General features: G+C 43.7%; 1 protein-coding gene across 8 annotated transcripts in view; it reads left to right on the top strand.

Moving 5' to 3' along the window:
* Positions 1–22,503, top strand: part of LOC110502484 (transcription factor COE3) — a 72,816-nt gene that overhangs the window by 47,111 nt on the left and 3,202 nt on the right. For 4 of the 8 annotated variants that reach the window (XM_036960005.1, XM_036960009.1, XM_036960007.1 and 1 more), the window contains exons 9-14: positions 780–910; positions 1,136–1,262; positions 16,787–16,875; positions 21,576–21,641; positions 21,838–22,009; positions 22,120–22,305. In XM_036960005.1, coding sequence (XP_036815900.1) covers positions 780–910; positions 1,136–1,262; positions 16,787–16,875; positions 21,576–21,641; positions 21,838–22,009; positions 22,120–22,305 — 771 coding nt within the window. Of the gene's footprint in view, positions 1–776; positions 911–1,135; positions 1,263–16,786; positions 16,876–21,575; positions 21,642–21,837; positions 22,010–22,119; positions 22,306–22,503 lie in introns of all 8 variants that reach the window. The other 4 variants (XM_036960004.1, XM_036960008.1, XM_036960006.1 and 1 more) reach the window with 1 other exon arrangement.

Raw genomic sequence — 22,503 nt, forward strand, 5'->3', positions numbered from 1 at the left:
CACAAAATACTGATGTTAAAAGGCTACATTTAATATTGCTCTTTTATGGTTAGCTGTCATGCTATGCCTGTTGTAAACATGGTGTCAGGGTGAACATCATATTAAGACAATGTATCAAATGACAGAGAGAGTTTGGCATGAGCTCGCTCCAATTAGATTATAATAACACCCAGCATTCTGATTAATGGCACAGCTATGGAGCAAAAGTCATGGCTGATGAAAAGCATTGTAAGAAACAATGTGAAATGGATTGAATCGATCACAAAAGGCAAAAATGGAGCCTGAATAATTCATGAATGTATTAATGTTGTAAAACGTGAAACTGCATTCTCAACAACATGCCAGAACACAGGGAACAAAGACAGCGGAATGACATGAAACCAACAACACAGCTTTGGCTTGTCATTTTCATTCAACAGCCTTATTCTTGACTCATTTGAGATGTGTTCAACTTTGAAATTCTACTGTACATGCAGGGCTACACCTAATCCATTTTGAGAGTTACATTTGCCCTGACACATAATGTGCTACATCAAATAATTTCCACTCACAAGTCCAGCGCTTAGCCTTTGTGAAGCAAACCATTTGAAGGTTCTGCTTAACTACATCACTCCAAGCTGCTGATGAATGATTTTATTCTCGTGCCTAAAAGGACAAATCCATCATTTTTTTTCTCTCTCCAGGCTTATTTCCATGATGTGTCTTTCTATTGGGATAAAGACATCAGCTATATAGAAGTGTAGGTACTGAATAGGCTCTTTTCTCTGTGTGTTAAGCAGCCACCCCGTGCATCAAGGCCATCAGCCCCAGTGAGGGATGGACTACAGGAGGGGCCACTGTCATCATCATTGGGGACAACTTCTTTGATGGCCTGCAGGTCGTGTTCGGGACCATGCTTGTCTGGAGTGAGGTACAATATGTTGTCTGACGACGACGCAAAAATGTTTTGTCACGCCAATGATTTGATTGAACTTCAGGTTTGAAGTGTTTTACTGTTTTTACAAAACAGATCATTTTGTAAAAAACTGTTTCAAGCCTGTACCATAACAACTATATAGCAATGATGTCCATTAGGTTGCTACGAGACCTTCGTAGCCATGGTCAGACTCAATGGTTCCTGTGCCCTGTCTTCCAGCTCATCACCCCCCACGCCATCCGTGTCCAGACCCCTCCCAGGCACATCCCTGGTGTAGTGGAGGTCACGCTGTCCTATAAGTCCAAGCAGTTCTGCAAAGGGGCTCCTGGGAGATTTGTCTACACCGGTGAGTCAGGCTTAATGCCCGTTTTAGCCTCTCCTCCCTGGGTTTAGTGCCCTGACTAGCCATCCTCTCTGGATGGAACTCAAAGTCTGGTCATATACTTTGAAAATGTATACTTACTTCCTTGCTTCCTTGAAGTATTCGCTGATCTAATACACTTGGATGAACAACAAGGTTTCCCTGACATACATAGCTTTTACCTATTCAGTCATTTTAATCTGTGGCTAGATTGGAAATAAGGATGCATTGTCTCAGTACTGGAACAGGGCGCCAGTGTCAAGGTAGTAATGATGGATTAACCAGGACCCTGCTCTTTGGGTCTGGAATATTCCATGTGTGAGAAGTGAGAACTGCATAACTTAAGGTGTTTGGTGGAAGGATCTGTATTGTTTGTTTATTTTTACCATTTTTGATATCCAATTGGTAGTTACAGTCTTGTCCCATTGCTGCAACTTCCGTGCTGACTCGGGAGAGGCAAAAGTCGAGAGCCATGCATCCTCTGAAATGCGACCCCACCAAGCCACACTGCTACTTGACACACTGCTCGCTTATCCCGGAAGCCAGCCTTACCAATGTGTCGGAGGAAACACTGTACAGCTGGCGACTGAAGTCAGCGTGCATGCGCCCGGCCACCACAAGGAGTCGCTAGAGCGCAATGGGACAAGGACATCCCAGCCGACCAAACCCTCCCCTAACCCAGACGACGCTGGGCCAATTGTGCACTGCCTCATGGGTCTCCCGGTTGCGGCCGGCTGTGACACAGCCCGGGATCAAACCCAGATCTGTAGTGACGCCTCTAGCACTGCAGTGCCTTAAACCGCTGCTCCACTTGGGAGGGCCCTGGTGGAAGGATTTCTAGAAGTGCAACTTGATCTCACCCTGAACTGCAATTAGAAAGTGATGCTGCCTAGCTTTGTTAAATTCAATTTGTCAGGATAATTCACTCTGACAATTGTATTTTTTACTCACTTGTCAGATATGCATCTGCTAATTTGCAGATTTCTTATATATAGTACATGACAAAAAGTATGTGGATACCTGCTTGTCGAACATCTCATTCCAAAATCATGGGCATCTATATGGAGTTGGTCCCCCCCTTTGCTGCTATAACATCCTCCACGCTTTTGGGAAGGCTTTCCACATTGCTGCAGACATTACTCCTATTCTGCCACAGGAGCATTAGTCGGAGAATTAGGTCGGGCACTGATATTGTGTGATTAGGCCTGGCTTGCATTTGACATTCCAATTAATCTCAAAGGTGTTTGATGGGGTTGAGATCAGGGCTCTGTGCCGGCCAGTCAAGTTCTTCCACACCGATCTCGAGAAATCATTTATGTGTGGGCCTCGCTCTATGCACGGGGGCGTTGTCATGCTGAAACAGGAAAGGGCCTTCCCCAAACTGTTGCACAGAATTGTTTAACATGTCATGCTGTAGCATTAAGATTGCCCTTCACTTGAACTAAGGGGCCTAGCCCGAACCATGAAAAACAGCCCTGGACCATTATTCCTCCTCCACCAAACTTTACAGTGGGCACTATGCATTTGGGCAGGTAGCGTTCTCCTGGCATCTGCCAAACCCAGATTTGACCGTTGGACTGCCAGATGGTGAAGCGTGATTCCAAACTCTAGAGAACACGTTTCCACTACTCCGGAGTCCAATGCCGGTGAGCTTCACAACACTCCAGCCAACGCTTGGCATTGTGCGTGGTGATGTTAGGCTTGTGTGCGGCTGGAATTTTCTTTCTTCCATGAAGCTCCTGACGAACAGTTCTGCTTCCAGAAGCAGTTTGGAACTCAGTAGTGGGTGCCGCAACCGAGGACAGACAATTTTTTATGCGCTACGTGCTTCAGGTCCTGTTCTGTGAGCTTGTGTGGCCTACCACTTCACGGCTGAGCAGTTGTTGCTCTTAGATGTTTCCACTTCACAATAACAGCGCTTACAGTTGACCGGGGCAGCTCTAGTAGGGCAGAAATTTGACCAACTGACTTGTTGTAATAGTGGCATCCTATGACGGTATGACGGTGCCACGTTGAAAGTGACTGAGCTCTTCAGTAAGGCCATACTACTGTCATTGTTTGTCTATGGAGATTAGCATGGCTGTGTACTCAATGTTATATACCTGTCAGCAGTGGGTGTGTGGCTGAAATAGCCAAATCTGCTAATTTGAAGGGGTGTCCACATACTTTTGTATATATCATTTATATTGTCATTTGATTGAAACCTGAACTAGACTGAACTTGACTGAACTAGAGAGACATTTAAGCATGCAGAGTTCAGGGTATTTGTGAGTGTGTGTAAGTGTCTTGTGTGACAGTGTCACACCATAAGTAAAGGTGGATTATCTTGGCTAACAGAGGGAAGTGGTGGTATTATCTGTCATCATTGGTGAGAAGGCGGAGGTCATGGGGTTCAAGGCCTGTCTGACCTGGAAGCCTCATTCAGTTCTAAATCTGATGGTTAGAATGAGAAGGACGCGTCAAACCACTCTCACTCCCCTCTCACCCTACCTCAGCCCCCCAACACAGACCTGGCCTTGAGCACACAGCGGAACCACAAAAAAAGTTGAGAGGTGGGGGTGAAGGGTGGGTTGGACCCCTTAACCCCCCCCCCTAGACCGCTTCCATTCCGGGGCAGCTGTTTCTCATCAACCCCCCCCCCCCCCACCCCCCAACCATGTAGTCTGGCACTCCTGTGTTAACCTCCCTACCAGCAGAGCAGAGGCCAACAAGGCACCGGGATAATGAAACAAGAGTGCAGTGTGCTGAGTGTGTGAGTGTATGTGTGCATATGTGTGTGTTTGTGTGTGTGAAGCCTGGGAAGGTGTATAAGTTAAGACTTTAATGGCTTCTATAGCACCCTGGTGAAAGTGCCAGGTCCCTTAAGAACGGACCCCATTAGCCACACAGGATAAGCGGATTGGGATGATTACCATCAGGTTTTACTGGGGGAACATGTCCCCTTTCTGGATCTATGCTGATTTTCTTCCTTCTTCCTTCCCTGGTTCCTGCTCTGTTCCAGTTAGTAGAAAGATACAATTACCCTGAGAGGCAATGGCAGTACAATTGATTAGTTTGGTGAATTAAAAGAGAGAGCCACCAATCAGACAAGTCTAGCTCCTCAGACTACTGCTATTCCCAGAGTGGATCACCCTGATGGTACCAGGGTTGACATGTGAGGGAATGAAACTGTTAGCGAGCTCCGGGCACTTAACAGCTGAAGTAACAGGGACTGCATATGTACAGTAATTGCTAGTTGATAGAAGGACATTACCTTTCGGACAGTTAAGTACAACATGAACGGGCAACAAAAAGAGGACACGTAGTAACATAATTGCTTCATCTAAAGGGTATAGAATGTGCTCGTGTCATTTCGGTGGTCGGGCAACATGTGCATTTCAAAGGTTCATTTATCAAAGCTGCGATTCAAGAGTGACTTTGCGGCGTGCCGTTGAGAGAAGAGCTTTTAGACCTTTTCATGTACTCTTCTCGCCCGACCGGCCCTAATTATGAAGATTTAACTCGCTCAATTTAAGAAATTATCACAAATTACCTAGAGTCAACATAGAGTAGACTGCAGTCAATTCTAATGGCAGAGGGTGGGGTTTGTTGGGTTAGTATTCTGGACCACCTCCAAAACTAATAATTCACTCAGAGGATGTGAGTACCACGTAGTGTATGTCAATAATCCTGCATGCATCGAGTATGTTCAATCATGGAAACACCCGCTACGGAGACACATAATGGTACAAAACATCAGAGGATGCTTTATTAAGCTATGTAGCTAGCAAAGTATTTATCACTGTGGCCATAATTTTATTATCAGTAATACAGCAATTTCTTCATAATCCACATGCAGCTGTTTTTATCTCAATATCATTTAATTTCTGGATAACAATTAAGTACCTTACTGTGATTGTTTTAAATTAAAATGGTCAAAAATAAATAAAAATAGCTTCTTAGTGAAGAGTAATTTCTCAAGCAAGAATTTTGCTTGGACTGTCTGAGTGGTCTGAGCGGGGAGGGGAAAACTGAAAATGTGATTTTACTGGCAGAGAGGTTTGGAACTCTCTTTCTTATTGGTCTATTAACTAATCACCACACCAGGTAGGCCAAAACTACATCCCACCAAAACAGGCTGAAATGTCAGGTGGTCTTTTCAAACTGCTCTTACACTAAAAGGGCATTATCATAATTTTCCCAATTTCACAGTATTATTCCAACCTCATAGTGTGGAAATACATATAAAACACAGATAAATCAAATGTTTGATTGCAATGGGCCTTTAGTGTATCAAAGTTTACAGCATTGCTCTACTTTAGGGTAAGGACATGGTGTATTATTGTCTCATGGAGGTGGTTTGTCCTGTAACTGATCAATGTATTGGTTATCCATTGGTCAGGGTGACCAGAGGATCAAACTGTCAGCAAGGTTGTAGAAAATCAAAGGGAGACAGGTCCAGCTGTCCTTAGGTCAATACTTCACACTTTATTAAGCACTGCATAAAGGATCTGTGTGTTTTCTTAAAGGGCTTTTATAAAGGGTCCTCTTGGTGACTTCAATTTAGTAAATCTATGTGATTGCTTTTTTACTTTAACGTTACAGTAGATGACAATGGATGGCAAAAGAGTAAACTATCAGTAAAAACTATCAGTAACTTTGAAACTCTAATTGCATCAGTTTCTATCTTGACTTGATTTCTATGACAGTTACCCTCCCAGGACCCATATGGAGACCCTGAGTGATATGAAGTGCTAGCACTGCTGCTAACACACTCAGCTACTATTTATCCTAATCAGTGACATCCCTATACCCGGGATTGTGTTCAAATGAACCCCTACCTCGCCCCAGAAATCGCACATTTACCGGGACCCCATTTGTCATGGGTAAATTGAGGGTCACTACACTTCGCCTGTATCCTCTAGTGGGGATCTGGGACATGCATCATAATGTTAGGAGAGAATGACTGGCAAAGAGTAGCTGTCATACATTTGTCAGTGGGAAGGGAACATTATTTGCTAATTTCCCAAGCTGGGAAGTGACAGGGTGCTTCATCTTCAGACCTTTGGTGACCAGCTTGGTTTCTGGGCTATTAGTACAAGTCAAGTGTTTTATTTTTTTTCCTCCCTATAAGGCTGACTGTAACGAGAACCATTTATCCGACCTCACAGAGGGCTGCTATTTAACACACTGGGTCTGGGTGAAGGATTTTGGATGATGCTGCTGATGATGCCCCATACAGTGAGCGTCTCTTGCCAGATTTGGGTTGAGGCTAGACATCCTTGGAGGCTGATGAATCACAAAGTTTTCTTGTCAAGGTGACAGTATCGAATCCACTGCACCAGAATCGGACAACATGGGTATAAGGTAGTCATTCATCAACATAAGGACAAAGGGGTCATGGGGGATTTACTCAATACTGTTAGAGACCAAGAAATGTCAGTCTGGTAGGGGATGGAAACGGAAGGTGTTAATACTGTATATATTCTCCAAGTAGTAATGCTATCCTATACCACTTGCAAAACTCACGATTATGAACATTTATTTTGAGGGTTAATATTTACTGTGAGGATCATCAAGATCCTATGCATTGTAAATGTAATGCTGTGCATATTGATGTGTACCTTGACTGAACACTTTATCCTCACTCAGCTGGGCAGAGATACAAAGAGATCTTCAAATCTCAAATGAAACCCTTTGCCCCACTGCAAGCAGAAATTCTTGGCTCTTGACAACAACAAAAAAATGCAGTTCAGTACAAATGGACTCCTTTATCAAAGAACATCAGTCCAGGCCTTGTGCTGTTCAGTCTGTGTATCGGGCCTAACCCTACAGCTCCCCTCCGCCCTTCAGCCCAGACGCTCTTTGAAGTTCCGGATTTGGCGCAGATCAGATACAGAGCTTCCTCACGATTTCCTCCCCTGCAGGGCAGGGTTTGGTAGCAGCTAGTCAGGGATGGGGTGTGGCCTAGACACACTATAAGATACGCTGTAATCAAGACATTCACAGAGGTATGTAAACAGATCTGTTTAAGAGGGTCTTTCAATGGGATCTCTTTTAGTGTAAGGGCGTAGTGCACCGTAATATAAATGTTCTATGAATAGCGACCTATAGCTCACGTCCCTGTACCTGTCTCCCAGTCTGTCTTTCTCATTACATGCCTGGTATTCAGCTCTAGCTCCTCCGGAGTGACTGAGACACTTGTCACCTACTTAGACAGGCTCAGGCAGAAAGCCTTTGTGAGCGTGTGCAGATAGCGTCAAGGATTGAGGAGGAAGGTCCTTTCGTCCAATTAGAGGGTTGACGTGACACACACTCTACCACTCCCCACTGTCAAGCAGTTTGTCAGGTAGACTTTGAGGAGTGCACAATGACATTATATATTTCACATAGTGGAATAATTAAGAGACCTGGGAAATCCAGCTATGGAAAATTGATTGAAATAAGTGACAGCTTTTTAGCCATTGCACAGTATCAGTACAGGGGTGTTTCTCTATAGGAATGAAAGGACTATACATTTATTTGGATTTAATTGTATTTAATTGGCACCACTTGATGTTCAACTGTATTATTACGTGTGTTTGGTAATGGTACGCCATAAGGGTAGTCCCCACTAAGGCACAGTATTAGTCTGTGCAGCAAAGAAGATAGATGGGAAGGAAGGAGGCTCTTGATAGATGAGGATCTCTCCTCCCTCCCCTCCGTGCCCCATATTCACTATGTTCCACACCCAACGGCCTTTAAAAGAACTCCCATCCCCCTATTCCCCATCCCCTTTCTCCCCCCAGCCCTACCTCCACCGCCTGTGATTGAAATTCATCGGCAAGTTTATTGAGAAATGAATGAGAGAGGCTGCATGGTATTGACTTTGAGAGGAAAACACAACTCATCTTGAATGAGGGGGAAAATGCGCCCGTAATTTAGCTGTCATCGATTGGGCCCCGTCCATGTATTGATCTTCATTTTACAATATGAATTTGCGCCTGCAATCAGCTGTGAGGTGAGGCCATTTGATTTCAGTTGGACGGTAATGTGTGAAAGTCCCCCTCTACGTCCTTAGAGGAGTGGGACACTCACTTTAGATGTCATTGAAGGGAAGAGAAGAGGTGTTTTCACCCATTTCCAATACAGAGATAAAGGGAATTTCGAAAGTATGATAATTGTGAACTGATACAGTAAACCACTCCCATTTAACCTGTGTTAATTACATTTGATCTGTTGCAGAAGCAATATCTGGTGGAATTGTAACTTGTTTTTTTTCCCGTTGTCTGTATCGGATCAAAGTTCATGAAATTTCAATGAACATTGATTTCTCTCTATTGATTAATCTTAACTACATATCTTTTGAAGTTTGAATTTTCTGATCAACCTGAGACTGGAGATGGAATCACTCAGCGATAGCTTGGATTGGATGGAGAGAACATGGTCAGTGGTAAATGCACTGCTTTGGTTTGCGTGGGTTTGCCGTGAGTTACGATTGGTTGGTTTGGTCTGATGGTGGGTTCTGCCTGCATGCTTCTTTTAGATCTGTCTCCACAGCGGACATCGATATTGCTGAACATCATGACCTCTATATGTCTCCCAGAGTGCGTTCATGTTGTCCCTGCAGCTTCAAGTTGTCACCTGTTTCCATTCATCCATTTACTTTCAATAACCCCTGAGTGACACTGGCCTTTTTCCCTCCCTGTTTGACGCTATTGACGTCAGTGAGAGGATGTCATTTCCTGTGGTGATAACGATACTATGTGTGACCCATATCGGTGCTGCATTTTTAAGATGATCTCAGGTGCCCATGAGGCTTGAGTTGGACACTCTCACAAGTTCAAAATCACTGACACTTGAATGAACTTCACCCCGTTCTGCTTATCTGCTCCCCTTCCAACTCCCTCTCCACCTCAGTATAATTTGTGTTAGGGGAAAGAAAAAAATGCTCAATGGTGTAGGAGGAGTGGAGATAAGCTCCAAGCAGTTAAGTATAATTAGCGAAAGTAATAGCTGGCAAATGGCAACAAGGCTAGTTTTTATCTCCTGCTTGTTTTTATCTCCTGGAAAGATAGGTTTATCATAATAACCAATAATGGCTGGCAGGAATGCTAGCACTCTGTGCACGCTTCCATTCAAGCCTTCAGACTTAAGAAGGAACCATTTCCCTTCACTTTACTGCTTTGCTCAAACATTTCCCTCTGCTACTGCCTGTTACTGCAGGCAAATACAGTACATGACTTCAGTACACTGCCACATACTGAGAGCATGCAGGCGTATTGTCATGTAAGCATTTTCATCTGCCAACGACCGCCATGTTACATTGTTCCTCTAGAGCGGTTACTCATGTCCTATTTCTAGAGGACACGGAGAAGGAGTAGTAGACCGTGCTCTGACGCCTGTTCGGCTGTCCACTCTGCATTTTAAGCAAAGACACTGGGCTTGGAGCCTTCTGGAGTGAATGTGTTAGGAGCATGAATGGATGTGTACATCCCAGGGAGAGGAATTCCATTGAAATCCTGCCGCAGATTGTGTGTGTGTGTGTGTGTGTGTGGTGCTTGAAATGAGAATTGATATGGCCACAGCTGCACACCAAGTCTAGGCATTCCATTTTTTTGTTGTTCTGAAATATGACCGTTCACTCAGTAGAGTGAGGAAATGACTGAGATATTCATAAAGTTTCCACTCATCTTGCATTCAAAGAATTAACTCTGCTGGTATTTAAAAACATTTTTTATCATGTGCATCCTATTCAAAAAGCGAAGGTAATGCTGCTCCTTCAGCTGTCAGCCATACATCAAATAAAACTGTGAAATGATTGACATTATTCTATTTGATTTAGGTTGTTACATTCTAAACGTTTTATTATAAATTCCAAACAATGATAGCGTCTCATAAGTGATGAGGAAATTATTAAGTTGGAGTATTTGAACTAAACAAGTCAAGTGATTCAAGCTGAATTACTTGTTCAGAAGAACAGAGGAGAAAATGTTATTTGTCTATATCATTCACTCTTTATTCCTGGTGAAGTATACAAATTCAATCATATTCAATTACTGAAATAAAGTTTCCAAACAGTTTGATTCCAATGAATGAACTCTGCTGTGCATCTCTTTTTTAATCATGTTCAAAGCTAAAGTGACCGTAATTTTGCTCCTTCAGCTGTCAAATTAAAAATGATTAGCATTACTTTGTTTCATTATGTGGATTACATGATCAACATTTTGTTCTAAACAATTTACAAAACAATTATAGCTTCTCATAAGTGAGGAGAAAAATGTTATGTTTAAGTAATTGAGCTGAGCAAGTGAAGTGTTTCAAGCTGAACTTCAAGTAGTTTAGAAGAGAAAATGCTGTTAGTCTATCATTCACTCTTTCTCCTCTCACTTTCTTTATTCTCTCTTTTTTATTCCTGGCGAAATATTCAAATGCAGCCCCTGCCTTACCTCGCTGTGTCTCTTTCTCTCTAATTATCAATGAGGTCAGTAAGCAAAATGGGTAAGAAGCCAGAAGATCAATACAAATTATCCCTGAGCAAACCAGTGCTGACAGTTTGAATTGCAGCATATGTTTACCCAAAATCAGGCAATTTATCTTCATATCAGCCGAGTAATGCAGCAGGGGTGAGAGGTCAGACAATCTCTCCACCTCATAATTACCCGCCTCTAAAACAGGAAAGTGGTATTGATTGGCCGCGGGCCGGGAAGCGGGCGTGACTGGAACGTGCCAATGCCTTCCCCCTCCCCAGCCAGACTCCCCACCCAGAACAGGATTTATGGGATGTGTGTGGAGGGTTTCATGTTTCCTCACTGTGGCTGAGAACCTTCACGGGGGACCAGCTCCCCTTCCTACACTCCTCCCGCCCTTCTCTCCTCCTTAGCTACCTCTCACAACAGTGCACTGCGCTGGTAAAATATGGAGATGAAGCTCATGTTGGCATTTATGTTGACAGTCCAAGGGCATCGTAGAGTTCAGAGCTACAATATGAAAGGGTTAGAACAAGGTGGCGGGGAGAGATGAGGAAGTGAAGGTAGGATATAACATTTGGAGGTGTTTGAGGGAGTATAGTGACAAGTGTATGAGTGGTGTATAGTAACACTGTCCTCAAGTTTGATTGTTAAGCAAGGGGTGAGAGGTCAGACAATCTCTCCACCTCATAATTACCCGCCTCTACAGTTGTGTCCAGTTGTCCTTTGGGTGGTGGATTTTTTTATTTTTTATACACACAGGTCAACTGTTGAGCGTTAAAACCCCAGCAGCGCTGCAGTTCTTGACACAAACCGATGCGCCTGGCACCTACAACCATACCCCGGTTCAAAGGCACTTAAATCTTTTGTCTTGCCCATTCACCCTCTCAATGGCACACGTACACGATCCATGTCTCAATTGTCTCAAGGCTTAAGAATCCTTCTTTAACCGGTCTCCTTCATCTCCACTGATTGAAGTGGATTTAACAAGTGACAGCTATGATCCCTTATTGATTTCACCTGGATTCCCCTGGTCAGTCTATGTTATAGAAAGAGCAGGCTTTCATAATGTTTTGTACACTCAGTGTGCGTCGTCATCAGCCCTTATAGGATTATTGACAGTGTCTGTGTCTGTCTCTGTGTGTACACGGTCCAACTACAGAACTGTCAACTCATCAACTGACAGCACCGTTTAGCACGAACGCAAGTCTCCATCAGCTGTCAACGTCATTTGCATGAAATCGATAGCAGATGGGGGTCTGTGCCACCAATTTCATTATGCAGGGTTGTTGCAAAGATCATCTCCATGATAGATGAGATGGTGACACGTCGACATGCACTTCTCATGGCCCAGAGTTGCACCCAATCACAGTACCATGAGACATGCTTTAATCCTCTTCTTAAAGAGCAAGAGAGAAAGAGACATCTTGTTTGCTATCTTTGGTATTTGATGCTCACTTTCTAGGTCCCCTTTCCCCCTCACAAAGTCATTTTGTGTTTTCAAACAGAAGTTATAGAGAATTCAAAACATATGTTTAATGTGTATGCCATATCCAAATGCAAAAAAAATGTGTGCAGTGCATTCTGTTTTTCAAACTATTTCAGGCTGCGTTACTTCAGGATAATTGTAAATGTAAATACTTCCAAAATACACATCACATACTGCTGCTTTATTACCCGGGTCTTGTGGTGTAGCTTCTGTATCTATACCCAGCATGCCCGGGCAGCGGTGTTGTGTGTAGTGTGTTGTGTATTGTGTGTGTCTGTGTAGTGTGTAGTTTGTAGTGTAGGACAGGAGAGCGTGATGTATCACCCTGCGAGAGCCTACTGACAGCCTGTGATGATGGATGGCCTGATTATGGAGTGCTTTTTACACATACACAATTTACATCACACTGAGCAGCGGGGTCTCGCAGGGCTACAACACACACACCTGAACGTGTCTTGCGGTCTGTAGTGTGTTGTGTATTGTGTGTGTGTTTGTGTAGTGTGTAGTTTGTAGTGTCTTGCGGTGTGTACATATAGATGGGAGAAGGAAATAACAAAAGAAAGATGACAAAATCATGACGTTCCCTCACGAAGAAAATGGCCTTCCCTCATGTTCTGAAGCCGACCTTTGGTGTTCCGGGATGCATGATAAGATGTCAAATCAGATTTCCAGGAGTGTATGTTGTGTGTCATGTTGTGTATGTTGTGTGCGTTTGATTGTTGGGAGTTCACTTTATGTGGATCAGCCTGAAAACGTCACCCTGGCATGTTTTTGGAAAACAATTAAATGTCACAGTAGCTGACGTTTTTCTCAATACATTGCAGTCAAAGGGAATATATGAGTGTCACAGTAGTTGACGTTTTCCCCAATACATTACAGTCAATGGGAAAAGATGAGAGTCACAGTGTTGACATTTTTCCTAGTACATTGCCGTCAATGTGAAATGATGAGTGTCACAGGGTTGACATTTTTCTCAATACATTGCAGTCAATGGGAAAAGCTGAGTGTCACATGGTTGACATATTTCTCTGTACATTGCAGTCAATGGGAAAATATGAGTGTCACAGGGGTGATGTTTATGTCAATACATAGCGACCAATGGGAAAAATTAAGCATCAACCAATTGAATCTTTTGCCAATAAATTGTAGTCAATGCAAAAGGATGAGTATCACAGGGTTGACGTTTATATCGATATAGTGCAGTCAATGGGAAAAGATGAGTGTCACAGGGGTGATGCCCAAGATAATAAATTGCATTCAATGGGGGAAGATTAACATCACAATATGGACACATAGAGAAAGGCATCACAGACACTCCCTCCCTCCTTCTGTATCTTCTATCTCTTTCTCTGCACTCTCTACATATTATCTTTTTCTCGTTCCCCCTCCTTCCATTCTATCTCATTCCTTCTTTCCCTCCTCCCTCTAATCGATTTCTCTCCCTCTACCTTCTGTCTCTCCCTCCTGTCTCTCCCACCTCCACTTTCCCAATTCCACAGACAGGATATTGAAGTATAGATATGTATTGGGGCATAAGTCAGTACATCACATTCAAAACAAAAAAGTTGGTGAGAGAGCTGCAATGGGTAAATTGGTGACAGACAGACAGACAGACAGACAGACAGACAGACAGACAGACAGACAGACAGACAGACAGACAGACAGACAGACAGACAGACAGACAGACAGACAGACAGACAGACAGACAAATATCCACTCACAGACAGACAGACAGATATCCACTCACAGACAGACGGACACAAACAGAGAGAGCGATATGTAAACTCACAGACAGGCAGAGAGGGAGGCAGGCAGGCAGGCAGGCAGACAAACTCTAAACTCAACCCTAAACTTAACCCTAACCATAGCTTCATGACCACATCCCAGCTCAACCCTAACCATAGCCATAACTCCAACCCTAGACCTCTACATCTTGGCTCAGCTCTTGGAGTTAGGGTTGATTGACTTCGACAGAAGGGTTGAGCCAAGACAAGGAGATGAAGTGAGGGTTAAGGTTAGGGTTATGGTTAGAGTTAGAGTTAGGGTTGAGCCGGGAGTTCATATTAAGCTAAGGTAAGGATTAGGGTTAGGGTTGAGGCTAGGTTTCGGGTTGAGCCAGGATATGGACCTGAAGCTAGGGGTGAGGGTTAGGGCCTAGACATAACCCTAACGTTAACCGGCAAGTGGGGGGGGGGGGGGGGGGGGGGGGGGGTGGGGGGTAACAGATAGTTTTGCTCTAGGACGCCCAGAGGCCTCACAAGACTCATCTGAAGGTATATATGGAGACTGTTAATTGCCAAAAATAAGGGTTCATTTTTTTTTTTACTACTGATCTTATATCTCGCAGATATAGGACAGACACTTCAGAAAAAAGTTTTTCTGGGGGGGAATATCTGTTGTTCAATTGAATGAATCTGTTATTCAATGCCTTTGTATGGGCTAATAGCAGTGAAGCCTTTTCTTTTAATATATTTTGGGGGGAATACTTCAAGGTGTCTTCAAATTCTAAATCATATAGCTAAATGATACTTGGTATGACCTTAAAACAATTCCATATATCTTAGGTAAATCCATCCCCCAAAAATGTTTTGATTGATTTGAAACTTGAAACTGTCTGTGCCTGTCTGTCTGTCTGTGTCTGTCTGTGTCTGCCTGTCTGTGGGAGAAAATAGGGAGAGAGGAGGAAGAGGCAGAGAGAGAGGAGAGAGAGGAGGCGGATGTAGGGAAAGAAGGACTGAAAGAGAATGGAAGGGGGAGGAGAGAGAGTGAAGGGAGAGATTGAGGGAGGGGAGAGAGGGAAAGGGTGAAGGAGGGAGGGGGAGAGCAAGGAAGGAGGGGAGAGAGAGTCAACAGACTGACAGAGGTGGGAGAGAGAGGTGGAGAAAGTGTGGAGAGGAGGGAGAGGCAGGGAAAGAGGAGGGAGAGGGAATGGAGGGGGGGGGGAGAGAGATGGGGAGAGTGAGGGAATGGGAGAGAGAGAGAGAGAGAAAGAGAAGGTGAAGGAAGGATAGGGAGAAAGATTTGAGAGAGAGATCCTGAAGAGCCATATCTCCTGAAGAGCCATATGGCTGAAGAGCCATAAGGGAAAGAAGGAGGCAGAGGTAATGGAAGGGGGAGAGGGAGAGGGAGGTGGGGTGAAAGAAGGGGGAGGGAGAGATAAGAGAAATGGGGGGGTAAATAGGAGGTAGAGAGTGAGAGAGAGACAAACATTAGATAAACAAGAAAAATGTAAATCCTGTGACACTCATCATTTCCCATTGACAGCAATATATTGAGAAAAATGACTGCAATGTACTGAGAAAAACATCAACCCTGTGACACTCATCTTTTCCCATTGACTGCAATGTACTGAGAAAAACATCAACCCTGTGACACTCATCTTTTCCCATGGACGGCAATGTATTGAGAAAAACATCAGCTACTGTGACATTTGACCTTTTTGCAAAAACGTACCAGAATGACATTTTCCTATGATATCATGTTGGTAGTGGACACTGCACAGCCCTGTACCATTGATCAGTAGCCTGTACTAGTGTGTGTGTGTGTGTCTGCCGGCGCCAGTGCCTTCCTGGTCTGTGTGTCAGTGGCACTGGCTGTACGTGTGGCGCTGGCTGTACGTGTGGCGTTAGCCTTCATGTTCTCTCGTGTTCAGCAGGTTGAGCAAGCCTTGCTGCGTTAATGCCAAAATTACATGCTGAGTAATGAGTGATGGGCCAAATTACTGGCTGAACAATGAATAGAGGCAGGCAGCTCTTATTAGTCTCCACAGAAAGCCATTGATTTATGAGGCACTGCCACGCTCGTCTGAGTTACTCTGCTGAAAATGATATCTACATTGAGAAGTGATGTTCTCTATTAAGTCGTTCCTTCTCCTCCCCTCCCTCCTACCTTCCCCTTGGCCTACGGGTGTACATGATTGTTTAGAATCAGCGAGAGCTGTAAGGAAGCCTTAAATTACCCATTATGACTGTCAGACATAAAACGCCTTAGTCTTACCAAAGTCTGACTTATGATTCATTTACTTTGTGCCTCTGATTCATAGCCCAATATGGCTCGCTGCTCCAGATTACTATTTGAGGGGTGGGTGAGATTGATCGCTCTGTGTGATCCGCTGTAGTATTTCAGCAGAGCAGCGGGGTGGTACAGTAGGTGCAGCGCTGGAGTGACAGCAACTCATGCTAGATCAATTTCTGGACTTTCACAGATTATTAAAGCTCGGTTAGATTAACACATCCCACCATGTAATTTGCTCTCAATATTCCCATGAAGATAAAAAGAGCTGGACCCTGTGAGAGATATGCAACCTGCTCTAGACTGATGTACTGCATCATGTCATCATGGCTATTTTGCTAACTGAGAATTTGACTGGATGCAGGGTGTTTGTGACACTTGTGATAGATTTTTTCATGCTAGCTGTTGTCATTGGTTTACCTGCTAGCTGTTGTCATTGGTTTACATGCTAGCTGTTGTCATTGGTTTACATGCTAGCTGTTGTCATTGGTTTACATGCTAGCTGTTGACATTAGTTTACAGAGCTGTTATCTCACTTCACTTCACATTGTCTAACAATTGGGATTTTCTTTGTTGGTCAGCCCTCAATGAGCCAACCATCGACTATGGGTTCCAGAGGCTGCAGAAGGTCATCCCCAGGCACCCGGGTGACCCTGAGAGGTTACCAAAGGTCAGTGTTACGTCTCATCTTCACAGAAATTGACATTACAACACCTTGTAGACACAACAAACAACACCATACGCACACCACAGCTGCTAACCCAACAACATCAAAAGAAGATCAAACGTTTTAACCCAACAGAAATACAGTACACACACACACACTGGTGCGTCCATGTAGCATTGGTTTGGGAATGTCGTTGTTTAGTGAGAGGAGAGAGAGGGAGGCAGGCGTGTGGTAAACTTTCTGTGTGGCAAAATAGCTCAATCAGACGTCTTTCCTCTCCAGTAGTCTGTGGAGATGGTAATCTCCTGGTCGTCTGGGCCGTCATTACCCCACTCATGTTTTCCTTTCATTCTCCACAGCTCCATTTGGTTTAATCTGTTGTTTACATGACTCTACGCTCGTAAACCCCCCAGTCTTAGTGTGGCTAATAAGGCCAGAACGACACGTTATTATGCGTTAGGTCTCACTGTTTTCTTTAGAACTCAGTAAAGTAGTTGAAAGGCTCTTGATTCCGACATGCTTTTGACACATATCCGGTAGCCTGCCATTTTGGCATTTTTCAACATGAAAACAAAGCCACATATTTCAGCCATTCTTTAATTCCTTAGCATTTCTATTTCTTCTGATAAGATCTATTACTGGGCTCGTCTGATTGCGACCCTGCTAATTTCCATTTGGTATAACTGGCATTCCATATGCGTCAAATGTAATATTATGACTGTTTAGTTTGCACAGACTCCCTTGGCACGCAGTAAATTGGTGACCACCTCAGAGTTTTAATAATACCATAAAGCCTTTTAAGACCTTATCTATTAAAGCCCAGCATGCAACACTGCAATATCATTAACGTCCAACGGACAATTTAATAAAGACCAGGCTCTGTGGTGTAGTATGGACGACTGGGCCAAGTCAATAGGAAGATATACGGCATCGCAGCCAGCAGTCTCTGGTGCACTATATGAAGTGTTTCAATTAGAGTTTGGTCCCCGTGGAGACTCAAAACAACACCTGGACATGAAATGTAACTCTAATTTCAACAGTACATTTGTAAGACCAAAGGAAGGGTTCACTTAGCTTTTATGGCTGCAAGTCTCCCTGCCCTGGGTCTCTCTGTCTTCACACACTCAATTTAGTCAGTACATCTCTGTAGAATTTGCAATTTGAACATAACAAGGAATACTGTGATCCATACTTTTATTACAGCATCCTTTTTTCTTCTTGGAGAACAAAATACGTTTTGGCGATAAAACACATTTTGACTCCACCTGAGATGAGTTTCCTCAGTGTGCTTACTTAATATAGCAGGGTCTCCCCCCCAGCCCTAACATGGCTCAATCTCAGAGTGAGATGAAACCCTGCACTTCCAATAAATAATATAAATATTTGATTTGCTCTCTAATGGACCCAAATATGGGGTTCAGGGGGCCATGTAAATGATTCTACAGAGTGATTCATCATTGTTAAGCTTGCCATCTGAGGATCGCCTCGAGGGGTCAACAGCACACTCCCAATATACAAGCCTCAGGGTGGATGGCATGCACATTTGGAACAAGAAGGGAGACGGCGTGAAGAGAACAGCCATTACGGGCTGCAGGTGAGGCGGAAAGACTCTATAAAAAGGAGATAAACCTGGAGGAGGCGAAGTATGCATTAGCAGAAAGGCAAATCGACACCGGGCCCCCCTCCCTCAATGACTTCACCCTCCAGTTGATAATATTACGACGCCATTGATTTCCACCAGCCTTTTCCCCAGGACCAGTAAGACACGTGGTAATTGTGAGGAGACAGAAAGCCAATATGGGCGTGCTCATGGATTGCAAGGGATGCACGCTAATATTGTTGCTACACTGAGAAAAAGGGGGGAAGCGTGCTCTGATTGAAGATTACCTCGTAATTTTAAGACAACATTGCAGATGACAAACTGACCCTATGGGAGGAGCAGCGATATAAAAATCCAATGCAGAGTCCAGAGTGAATATGGAAGTAATAAGTGTGAGCAGTCAAGTGATGCGAAAGGAGATTGCTTTGCGGGCATGGCGTTAAGTGAACAGAGACTTAGGAATTCACCCTCCTTTTTAAGATCTTGTTATAAAACAATTTTCGATTCATCATATGAAGAAGACAATTTATAATACCATTTTGTGCCCTGTGGCAGTAATGGACAAATAGACTGGATGTCACACTATACCACACTCAATTTCTCCTTTCTTCTGTAACAAATTAGATTCATTACTAAATTAAAAGCAGAAAAGCAATATTGTTTTATTATTAAGTTGATTGCATTCGCTTCTCTCTTTGTTTTCCGAAGTAAACACAAACCGATTCTTTTCCAATTCTTTGTGTAATCCACACGCAGAAAACAAATATTACTAATGTGTTCATGCCAAGCAATTACCAATGTTTTTAAATGAATGTCTATTCTACATCTAATGGCCCTATCCTTCTGAATGTATTCAGGCTAGAGCTAGCACGCTAATTGCCTTACATTTTTATAATGATATTAACAATTAAAGCTACATAACCTGGGCCCCATTTTATTAACTGTGAAAACATCAATAGAAATACACAATCCTTGCTAATCTAGCATGCGGAGAATCACGTGTTTTACACAAGTTTTAAGCTACCATGTAAAACAAGGAATACCGGAAAAGCTGTCATGCCTTGGTCACAAAACAACGAAGATCATCTATGGGCTTTAATTGTTTTCAATTTAACATGGTGCTCTGATATGTCTGTCTCCATGACAAGAATGGCAATTACATTATATATCCAGATTTACATGGAAATGCCCCCAGAACACCATTCGGTGCTAATCGTATTCACAGCGTGAGCCGATATGCGTGAAAGTGTCTCGTCGGAAACAAAACAAACTCTGTGGTTGATTGGGTACCCCACTTCCCATCATCCTGGGATGTGACTAGGCCACCACTTAAGCATAGCCCTGCGAGTGAGCTTGGTTAGTTAAGACGCCACGCGGTAAACGACAGATTAAGGATGAGAGGCAATATCGTTTTCTCTCTCTTTTTTCCAAGCTGTCCTTATGTCGCTGCTGCAAAGTACCATATGGGCAAGGATGGAGAGGAGGTTTTCAGAGAATGAAACATGCCGCTTGCGAACATGACAGTCTTAATTGCTTGAATTGTTGTTTGAAATTGAGAGGCATGTAGAAGATCTTGAAATATGATAGAATAGATTATTGGTAATTATTAACTGCAGGAAGAAGAAAAGAAAACACACTTTGTCTCACTCAGTGAGCGAGAGAGGAATCTGTTCGGCCTGATGAGAACACATAAAGACAGCTGGTCCTCTCATTTAGTGTACCTGCCTCACGACAACCATAATTCTTTATTTCTATGCAAACTAGATGCATGCACCGTTGAGCATACACACCAATTTCAGAGGTAAATGCCCATTTTAAAGAGAGGCACCCATGCGTTAACTTGGTGGATTATGCTATATGTTTCTATAAGAGCATGGCACATGCTAGAAGTGGCTTCTACAGCGATTCATCTTGATAAATCAAGGACTTCAGGAAGATATGGCTCCTCAGGATGAAAGGAGGCTCACACACACTCCATACACGCTCCATACACGCTCCATACACGCTGCCTTGGAAACACAGGCCAAGTCTTGGAGGCCGCTGTTTGAAGGCGCGATGGCTGTGTTTACATTCATTTACGGCAGCTGCCGTCTTAATCCCGGATTGCTATTGCCAAGTGATGGAACACTTCACACAAATTACTGAGGCCCGCGAAGGAAAACACGCAATGTGGGAAGAAAACAAGCTCAATCTGAGATGTTTCTAGTGACAGATTTCCATCACTTTTAACCTGGGTTCTGACGGAAAGTCAACAAATTGCTGCAATACAGCAGGTGCCAGTAAACACACATTTAAATAAAACCCCACATCAATATCTCAAGCTTTTTTCTTGTGAGAATAAAGGCTTCTAAATAGAGTAGGTGGTTTTCCAAACATATTGCTTGGAGCATCACACTAAACAAAGCACTGTGGTGCTCCATGAAGGATTTCATTAAGTGCTCAATTCAAAGAGCAGATAAAAGCACACTAACAAGCCAACCTATTCTGAAGTAGAGCAGGGAACAGGATCCAAGGCCAACTCATTCTCAGTGTTAAGAGCCAAAGCAACATGGCTAATCCTTACTGTGAAGCAGGGGCAAGCATGCAAACATGGATAAGACTACATCCCATGCATCCATGTCCCAGAGGCACAAGCACCCAGCTCTCGCTGAATGGGAAGTCATTTGTGAAGTCCTTTACAACAGCCAGTCAAAGAGGTTAATTGAAAAATTCCTTAATGTCATTACGGCAGAACTAGATTAACCCAAGCTAATTCACTTAATTGTTCTGAAGAAAGGAGACTCCAGTGCTGAACTCTTGTGCAAACGTGAGCCCAGAATTAGAGGGTGAGGTGTTGTTTTTAAGGCCTAGGGTGGTTTAATTAAGAGATGGGACATTATTCTTGTTCCCAGTGGTTCTGAGGAGAGAGGAATTGGTGGCCTAATGCAATCAATGTTGGTGCCTCTCAATACAGGGCCACGTTTACTTGCCCACCTAATATAGACCTCATGTTGTTACATTACATGTCATGGTGCTCGTTGAACCGTGTCATGAAGTGTCATATTCATCTTTGACCTGTCATCAGCATTTCAATAATGTATGTCTTTCCTCTTTTTTTTATCAGGAGGTATTGCTGAAGAGAGCAGCTGACCTTGTTGAAGCACTGTATGGAATGCCCCACAATAACCAGGTATGCAGACCGACACACACACACACACACACACACACACACACACACACACACACACACACACACACACACACACACACACACACACACACACACACACACATCTTACAGAACATATCAAACGAAGCCATCATAATGGATGACTGAGGACGAAAGAGTAGCTCAGTAACTTGAACTTCTACCTCTGTGTTCACAGGAGATCATTCTGAAGAGGGCAGCGGACATAGCGGAGGCCCTGTACAGCGTTCCCCGTAACCACAACCAGATCCCTTCCCTCGCCAACACAGCCTCCCACGGCATGATGGGAGTCAACTCCTTCAGCAGCCAGCTAGCCGTCAACGTGTCCGAGTCACAGGGAAACGACCAGGGTAGGTGGAAATAATGCTTAGGGGTCAAGAGTCATTCACTGTCAATGAAAGAATGAATGAATCCTATAGACCTATAATCACCCTGTCCTCCTCTTATTCCTATTCGGTAGGCTACAGCCGGAACACCAGCAGTGCGTCTCCACGAGGGTACATCACCAGCAGCACTCCACAGCAGTCCAGCTACAACACCGTCAGTAACAGTATGAATGGCTACGGGAACTCTGGCATGTCCAACCTGGGAGTGCCCAGCTCCCCTGGGTTCCTCAATGGATCCTCTGCCAACTCTCCATATGGAAGTGAGTAGAGCTGCCATTCAGGAGGGAGCAAAGTTACACAAGGTTCAGATAGAAATGTATTGTGTAGGGCAGATATACTTGTCTGTCAGGTAGAGAATCGAAATCATGTTAGCTCTATTCTTTACATTTCCATCGGCAATGTTCTGAGCGTTTCACCTCACTGAATACAGCCCAGTTTAGTCCGATAGCATGTTCTTA

The sequence above is a fragment of the Oncorhynchus mykiss genome, chromosome 23 (assembly GCF_013265735.2).
Source record: "Oncorhynchus mykiss isolate Arlee chromosome 23, USDA_OmykA_1.1, whole genome shotgun sequence".
NCBI classification, from domain to species: Eukaryota; Metazoa; Chordata; class Actinopteri; order Salmoniformes; family Salmonidae; genus Oncorhynchus; species Oncorhynchus mykiss.